A 9,062-nucleotide genomic window follows, 5' to 3' on the forward strand; every position below is an offset into this window, starting at 1 on the left:
GTGCCTTGGCTGCATTTATATCCTTCCCCTGTAGCGCATCCAAACCACAGCCTCATGCATCCAAGTTCACTGTAGCAAAATATGGAACGGGGCAGGAGTCCTAGAGCTATGCACCTTACATTCGGTCACTCAGTCATGTGGAAAACTTCATTTAGTTAGAAGGATTGAGATTTCTATTATTTGAAATTACTATGTATGAGATCTCAAATTTTACAAAAAAAAAAAAAAAAAAAAAAAAAAAGCTACTGTTTGGATCCCTTGGAATCAGCACTGTAGAACAGCCACAGTAGAAGTGAGGATGTTCAAAGCCCTCGGTACTGCCACACAGCAATAGCCAAGCCCATGAGGATGATCTTTGCACTAAAAAAGACAACAGCTCCGGAAGTCTCAGAGTCCTGACTCCCATGGGCACTCCAGATGTGTGGGAAGGAAAGCAAGTTCTCCTTCAATATAAAACCAAGTCGTAAAAAGTCTGTTCTCTTCCTTGGAGGAATTCATTGAAATGAAGCAATTGTGCTATGGGAGAAGGCTTCAGAGGGCTGAACGCAGAAGATCCAGTGTGTACAAACACCACAGTTATTATACATAATGGAGAAAGTGCTCAGGCCACAGGGCCACTGCCACACTGACTGATCCACCACAAATTTTATTTGAGAAATACACTCTCAACAATGAACTTATTGAAGATCATTTCACATACTTGTAACTGGTAAAAAGCATCGAAATGTGTCCTTATCCCCTTTGTATGCAGAGGGAGACTGCTCCCTTGAGAATTCAAGGAAATTGCCCAGAGCTACATAGTCACTTGCTAAAATGAATGATTTATGGTTAGCTGGAATTATATTCCATGATCACTACTGACATGAGGAGCCATGTCTAATATGCTCAAGGGAACTGCTGAAGAAGTCTCCACAGATGAATTATTTCCTAATAGTTGTTTCTCACTAGAGACTTAATGTTATCTTTTCTTTAAATCTGCTAACTCTGAAAGCATTATGAATCAGTCAGATAGTATGCAGACACTTTTAGGTAGCACAATCTTATTTATTTCAGGTAATTTGTGATACTGACTGATTTCTCAGGCCAGCTGATACAAAGGACACAATTGTTCAGATGTCTGGAATATTTTGAAGTCTGCCTGTTACGTCAGGTTCAGATGAACAGGAAAGCAGTCACCTACAGAATGGACTCAGAAGTGGAGCGACTGTTCTTTGAAACTCTTGGCATGCTTCCAAATTCCATAAAATAATTAGTATTGACTTCCTGTCCTTGATACAAGGAACTGAAATACATATTCACCCAGAATCTTAAGGCCATTCAACAAACACGTTTATGTGAGAACTGAATCCATTATCCAGTAGCCTATAATCAAATATGATTTGCATATCTAGTCTTTGATCTGATTCTGAGGGGGCAAACACATTCTTCCTATCTCTTCAGAGGAAAGAATGGCGTTTTATATAATATCTCTGATGGACTTGGGGAAATGAGGTCCCATAAAAGCTCCAAGAATACCAGGTATCTTGTTGTCTGTCTGTATCTCAGAGGCCAGGCTCTTATCTCACCGGTGGAAAGAAATGAGCTACAGCGGGGAGGGGCTTAGGCTTCTTGATATTTCTTCCTCCCTTACCTTCATTTCCTTCTCTTCTTTTTTAAAAACAATAGAAAAAAAAAAACAGTCTAAATTTCTCAAAAATAGCTCTGGTTTCCACTTTATATTAAGCCAAGTGAAACGAAATAAAGCCACAATCTGCTAAACATTTATAAATTCTGCACAGATATCAGATGCACTAGATGAGGATTCAAAACCATCTCTGGGCTCTCCGGGATTCCAGTTATTCATTCAACAAAGAAGATCATCTTCTCTGCCCTCACGGTGATAGATGCTAACCATAACTGAGCTCTGCTTGCTCCTATTTACTGTGTAATGTTGTTTGTTTGTTTCCCTTATGACCGTATTAGCAACTCTAGAGGTAGGCACTGTTGTAATCCTTTTTGTAGAGAAGAAAGTTGATATATAGAGTTCCAGAAATTTGTGGCTACAAAGCTGAGAAGTAGCAGGCCCAGAATTTTTGCCCAGCTCAGCCAGAGAAAAAGAACATGTGTGCTCTCAAACCCCAGGATAAGAAAAGCCAAACACAGAACATACGTGTACCAGAGCTTGGGATGGCGGCCTACGGAATGATTCTTTCCATTGGTTGGAGTGTCTTTCGTTGCCGATTTACTCAACAGGAATTCTTGAAGCTTCTGCTTAACCTCTGTGCTTGCCACTGCCCCTGCAACACACACACACATACACACGGGGACACAGACACCGACTGTGAGTTACTTCCTCTCGCCACTCAAGAACACTCAACAAAGGTTATGAAGAAATATCACTGGCCACAGCATATAGTGCTTTCCTATTAAAAGAAAAAAAAAATCTATACAGGCTTTAGACAATGGAAGAAGTCTATCTTTTAACTGTTCCTTACGTTACATTTTTTTTTTCTCAAAAATACCTTCAATGATTTTTTGTGATCGTTTTTATAGGAAGGGAATTCAGTGAACTACCATCAGTCCATCTTTAAATTTAAAGAGGAGATTGCTGACAGTTGGGGCTGTACTTAATGGCGGCGCACTGCTTGCCATTTTTTTATTTTGCTATTTATGGGGCTCTATGTTCAGGCCTCAGCACTTACAAAAATGGATGCATAAATAGGAACAAAACACTAGTTTTTAATATTATTTTATCTTTTTAAAATTAGGGATCTTGGGGAATGTGGTAGATAGCTGCAATACATTAAAATGGTCTGCTAAGTTGCTTGTCTATAAATTCAACATTGTCGTAGAATTCATTTGAGTCTTAAACAAGTACTATTTCATTGGTAATTTCAGTTCAAACCACCACACTTAGCAACGCCCTGAGCCTGAACTGCCTGGGGAGAGGGCAATCATTTGGATATGTCTCCCTCTTGTGGACCATTAGTTTGCAAGTGTTCCGCCTTGAGTCTTCCCAGAGTCTAAGTACACCAATAGGGAACTGAGGCACACCATGATGTTCAGAACAGTGACTGCCTGGGCAGGAAGAAGGAAGAACTGAAAACACATAGATATTACTTTATTACTAAACGGGCAGTCTTAAGCTCGGTCACTTCAGCACGATTTTACTTTCAAAGTCCAATGAACCAGTCTGTGTCTTTGCCAATGCTGTGTTTACTTCCCATTAAGCGCTGCAGAGCTCATGTGAACAGGCACTTTAGTCTATACGTTATTCTTTCCATTAGACAAGGACATTTTCGACAAGTTTATTTTTCATTATTTATCAGGTTCCCTGCGACGGTCAGCTAAAGATTGGGAAGCGAGTGTGTCTGTTACCCCGGTGTCTCTTACTTTCTCGTCCTCTATCTTTGCCTCTGAGAGAAGGAAGCGGCTGCTCTCTGCGGTGCCTTTCTACTTCCTGTTCTTGCCTCTGCTGCTCCAGTTTCTGCTCCTTTTCTAGGAGTTCTTGCTGTTGTTTTATGGCTAGAAGTTCCTGTTGTAACTTGCGAGAAGAGAAAGACATGAGAGTGTGCAATTTCTTTAAGGTTCAAAGTCATCACTCACTGCACCAAATTGCAATGTTAATCAGCTTTTGGAACTTGATAGTATTTAGTTTGTGCTTCAACCACCTTTTTATGATTGAAATATGAAGACAGGAAACTAAAGTCATGATGGTTTTTATATCTACAACAAGCAAGCTTTTTAGATTATTCTATTCCTTGTGTCTCCCTATCAACAATCATTACCAAGTCCCCACAGGTCATCTGAATGCTGTTGGCCTGAACCTTTAGTTTCCTTCCCTGTGTACTTATATACTTATAAAATGTAGGAACATACAAAGACAGAAACGGCCCAGGTGTCTATTACACAAAGTCTCTCATACTATAAATAGACAACTGAAATAATCAGTTCTTACACTGAGATACAGCATAAAGCTCAAGTGAACAGAATGGTAAGGTGTGAGGTAATTTTGGGAAAGTCTACCTGAAATAGAACAAGCACTAAGACATTTACCACCTCATAGAGACAGTTCTTAGAGTGAGGTAATCTACATAACCATATACATCTCTAGAAAATACAGAAGCTTCAGGACTGTCATCTAACACAGGAAAACTTCAGAATTGGAAACATAGTTGCAAATGAAACCACTTCCACAAACTGCTCTTACATGCACTGGTTTTCTGAATTCTCTGAATTTAATTCAAAACAAAAATACAAGGTTATTTGTTATGACCTTTTAAAGATATCAGCTTCCTTACAGACCTAGAATATATATATATCAGAATATATATAATCTCTATATCTATCAATCTATCTATCTATCTATCTATCTATCTATCTATCTACCTACTTACCTGTATGTATGTATTATGTATGTATCTCAAGAAAAACAAATGTACCGAGTGAACAACAAAAGACTCTGGAGCCCTACTTAGTTTCTGGCACTGATGGGTCTGAGCTTTGACAACATACTAAAGCTACAAAGAACCTCTGTTCATTAAAGTAAGACAAACAATAATTTCTCTTGGATCAGATTCATAATTAATACAAAATTTAGTTTTTAGTTTTGAATGATACAATTTCAATTATTACTATTTATAACTTAATTCTAAAGTATAATTTATCCTTTGAAGATGAGACAATTAAAAACCTCTATTTTATAGCAAATAATAGAACAAAATGCAAGGCTGTGTAGAGTGCTGTCAGGACCTTCTTGTTTCTTTGGAGCCTCAAGAAGGCAACTTTTTATGCCAACCGCAAGAGCCTTACCCAAACTCAAGTACATGATAGGGAGTTCTTCTGTTTATTCTCCATATTAAGTCTGAAAATCATGGTGTTTTTTTTTTTAATTTAACATTTAATAGATACTCTCAAATACCCACTGTTAATTAGGAATTCATAGTTATGTTTAAATTCTGTTTTAATGTCAAGTCTATAGCAATACGGTTCAAATTTATTTAATGCTTTATCCAAAGCTTCACTGCAAATTGAACTCTAATTCCTTCTAGAAATGGAAAAGCACACATACTCATGACCTTGGCCACAACATTTAGCCAAGATATAATGAAGCCTATCTAAAAATTAAAATGAATAAAACTTCACATTTATTTCCAGACATTTTAGCCTGCTTGAAGTATGGGGACTGCGGAGCTTTGCCAGCTGACAGGGAAGACAACAGAGTTTTGAGTGTCTACATTCTAGTTGCCTTCCATGTGGCTTACAAAGTCACACTAAGTTTTCCCTCTGCCTAGTTGACTAGGGGAGAACCAATAGACCAGGATGGAAGGAAACAGGTGCTGATGAGGACGAGAGTCAGAGTTCAAAGCCAATGCTGTTAAAGTGTGGTATACTGCCTTCCTCATGCAAACAAATCTCAATGAACGTTAAAAGCATTAACCCTTAGACCTACCCATATGACAGTAACAGAGCAAAATAGAAAAGCTAACGAACTATAAAACTTCCCAAATCTTAAAAAGAACATGTAGACACGTCTCCAACCCCTCACAAAATAATGTACTATGTAGGAATATCGTCTTTATAAAGCTCCTTTCACCACCTTATAATCCTTATTCTCTGAAGTGCCTCTTTTCCAATGTCTTTCCAGATGTCAATCAACCTGCCATATCATTTTGTTTGTGCCATAGAAGCAATTTCCTACACTTAAGTTCTGGGTGAAGTCAAACGATAAATTACTCACAATTGACTCTAGCAGTAAGAAAGGCACCAAACACTAATGAAAAGAAGAAATCTAAAAATGAGCAATGCAACTTGCTTCTCTTTGTCTTATTACATGTGGCAAAGGACTGGAACACAAAAGAAAATGAACCAGATAGTCATTCAGAACTCGAAGCAAAGTGAAGAATGTAAATCTTACTCATGCCTCATTGCTCTGTTAACATGGCTAAAAGGACTGAAGAAAGAGATCTAGACATCGATTACCGTTTCAAGGGTCAAACTGAAATAACACTTTGGCATTTATTCAAAAATAAATGTACAAAATATGTGAATGATATTCATATAAATATGAGACAGTGATTTCATTGGAAACACACATACAGAACCCTTCAATCTTGTTTTTAAGCTGTGTTATAGAGCAATAATATAAAAGTTACTAGTAAAGGAAAGTTCACTAGTAAAGGAAAGAGAATATGTTTTATATTAGGCATCTAGGAGCCTTGTATGCAAATAATATATCTTGCAGAACAAGGGAAATGGGGAAGAAAATAGCACTTTCATCTTCTTAGACATTGTAATTTAGTGCTGTAAGTTAGTTATCTATATTAATACCACATTCATGTATTTGTGCTTGATATACAAGAGATTAAGTACCTAGAATGCCACATAGTAAAATATGACAAAGACCATAATTCAATTGATTATCACCTCTAAGTCATCTTTGAAGGAGTTGACAATAAAATAAAATTGTATTGTAAATATTTTGTGCTTTTAAAAAAATAAATTCAAATTAAATGTCTATTTTGTTGAACTAAAACATTCCCATGCGTTTTTAAAATTTTGAAAACACTGGGCCACATTGTAGCTCAAGTTTTAGACCTTCCCCTCTTTGCTTCTCAAGCTTTGAGATAAGAGCCATGTGCCACCACCTCCTCCAAGTTATCTGTTACTAAATGTCTTTGCCAATTATTAAAAAAAAAAATCAATCTATGGTGATATTTTTCCAGTGAATATTCTGAAGATGAAAAAGAACAATTTGACATATATACAATCACCAGATGTCAGTAAAAGTTCTGAGCTAATGCTATATTTCCCCTGAAATAACAGTCTATAAAACCATTGAAACATTTATGTCACTTTTTGCATATAAAATTCCCTTCATCTTTTCACTTATTTTGAGTATAAGCTCTATGGGATATTTTCTATAAGGAAGAATTAGTATTGCCCTAGATTGAAAACAAAGACACAACAGAAGAGGGCCGTCGCTCTTCACAGGAAGAATTTATCCTTCCTGGTAAATAGTGCACACAGATTCTTTAGTAATATAGCATGGACCTGTCCAGTTCTTGGTGGTAACTATACAGGGCAGAGGAGCACACAGGAGAGAGTATCCATGAGAATGGAAAGTTCCTGTTGCTACCAGTGAGTCTGTGAGGGAAAGGGTAAAGTGAGCAGAGCTCTCCCACTACCAAAGCAAGGGTTTACCAGGTACTTACCCAAGTCTCCAACTAGTACAACCACACTTTCCTTCAAGCCACATATCCGTGTCTTAATCACAGGAAAATTCCCCATCAGTGCTCCCAGGGGCCGGTCTTATGCCCACATCATGGTGTAGATGCCCTGATTGAGAAGTCAGAGACAAAGACACATTTGCTACCTTGATGTGCTCCTGGAGCTGTGCTTGATGCTGCCTTGTCAAATTCTCGTGCTGCTTCTGAAACTCTGCTATGAGGAGCTGCTTCTGGATCTGCTGCTGCTGCTGGATAAGAAGTAATTCTTGCTGCAGTTGCTTCTCGCGGACGACAGGATCCACCACAGGCATCATCATCCTGAGATCTGTCCTTAGGTCTAAAGGCGAGATGGGTTCCAGGCCCATAGGAACCTCTGATTTCACGTCCACTGGAGACACAGAAAGGAAGACAGAGAACGGGGTAGAGATGTTTGGAAATTAGCACGTGGGTTTGTAATATACCAAGAACAAAAAAGCACTATACCCCGTATAGCACATATAAGCACCTCTATAAAGAAATGGGTATAATCTCTGCTTCATATTGAAGAGGAATTGTGTTCTGTACATCAGTTTTGGTAAAGGGTACCTAGGTTAAATTTTACTCAGGAATGCTTTCTGCTCTGAATCTTCTACTACAGTCGTCGTCTTTTTTTTTTTTTTTTTTTCAAACAGATGGATTCAACTAGTCATACCAAGAATCATTCATAAAATGTATTAGACTGGACCATTTAACTAATGTAAGCCGAGGAAGACCTCGAAAACCAAGATAAGGAAAGATGTCATACAAAAAAGGGAACTCTGTCACAAGAATTCATGGACTTATAAAAAGTTTTATACTCAGAGACAGAAGATAAATTCTACTTTAACTTAAGCGTGTCATGCAGTATATCTGCCTCACCATTACACCTGAGGAGGACATGGGAGAAACTACATCCAGGTTCAGGTGATGGTGATTAACCAGAGCAATGGGCCAAATCCCCACAGGGAGAAGTGAGAGTAGCCCAGTACCTGAGAGGTGATGTTTAAATAGCAATCATTTAAATTGTGGAAACCTCATTCTTAAAATAAACAAGGGAGAAAGAAGTATGAGGGAACTTCAAGTAAATAATTAGTCAAACCACCAAAGGGAAAAAAAATGACCCAAGGATAACTGTGGAAGACAATATCTAAATGGATAAAAAATATTCATATATAGAAAGACTCAAAAAAAGACTTAAGCAGCAAAGCTGCAGGCGGGGCGGATAGTCAGGTGGCTACTGTCTACTCTGCTTGTTCAGTACCCATGCCCAGCTGGTGGTGAAACATTCTGAGGAGTTCATCTACCCAGAGGAACCAGAGAGGTTTTGTAATTAAGTTAAACAGGGCAGGTAAAGACCAACAGGTCTCTGGGAAGCTGAGGTGATAGCTCTTTAAAATTGGTGTCCAAGTACTCAGATATTATACCCAGCATAGACAGAGATGACCAGAAATTTCAACTGCAACAACATTTAAAATATTTTAACCTTCTGAGCGAGGAGCGCAGAAAAATGGTTCAGTAAGTCAAGCATGCCACACACAGGCTGCTAGGTTCACCGTCTATTCTTTTTTTCAAAACTTATTTTATTAGATATTTTCTACATTTACATTTCAAATGCTATCCCTAATTCCCCCTATACCCTCCCCCCACCCTGCTCCCCTGCCCACCTGCTCCCACTTCTTGGCCCTGGCATTCCCCAGTATGGGGCATATAAAGATTGCAAGACCAAGGTGCCTCTCTTCCCAACGATGGCTGACTAGGCCATTTTCTGCTATATATGCAGTTAGAGACACGAGCTCTGGGGGTACTGATTAGTTCATATTGTTGTTTCACCTATAG

The 9,062-nt window shown here is 38.4% G+C and overlaps 1 protein-coding gene across 17 annotated transcripts in view; it reads right to left on the reverse strand.

Moving 5' to 3' along the window:
• Hdac9 (histone deacetylase 9) overlaps nt 1-9,062 on the reverse strand; it is an 822,768-nt gene that overhangs the window by 355,633 nt on the left and 458,073 nt on the right. For 11 of the 17 annotated variants that reach the window (XM_021201632.2, XM_029540516.1, XM_029540524.1 and 8 more), the window contains 3 exons: nt 7,355-7,596; nt 3,373-3,523; nt 2,150-2,276 (listed from right to left, as the gene is read on the reverse strand). In XM_021201632.2, coding sequence (XP_021057291.2) covers nt 2,150-2,276; nt 3,373-3,523; nt 7,355-7,596 — 520 coding nt within the window. The remainder of the gene's footprint in view (nt 1-2,149; nt 2,277-3,372; nt 3,524-7,354; nt 7,597-9,062) is intronic. The other 6 variants (XM_029540526.1, XM_029540520.1, XM_029540519.1 and 3 more) reach the window with 3 other exon arrangements.

This window comes from Mus pahari, chromosome 7 (genome assembly GCF_900095145.1).
Source record: "Mus pahari chromosome 7, PAHARI_EIJ_v1.1, whole genome shotgun sequence".
Classification (NCBI taxonomy): domain Eukaryota; kingdom Metazoa; phylum Chordata; class Mammalia; order Rodentia; family Muridae; genus Mus; species Mus pahari.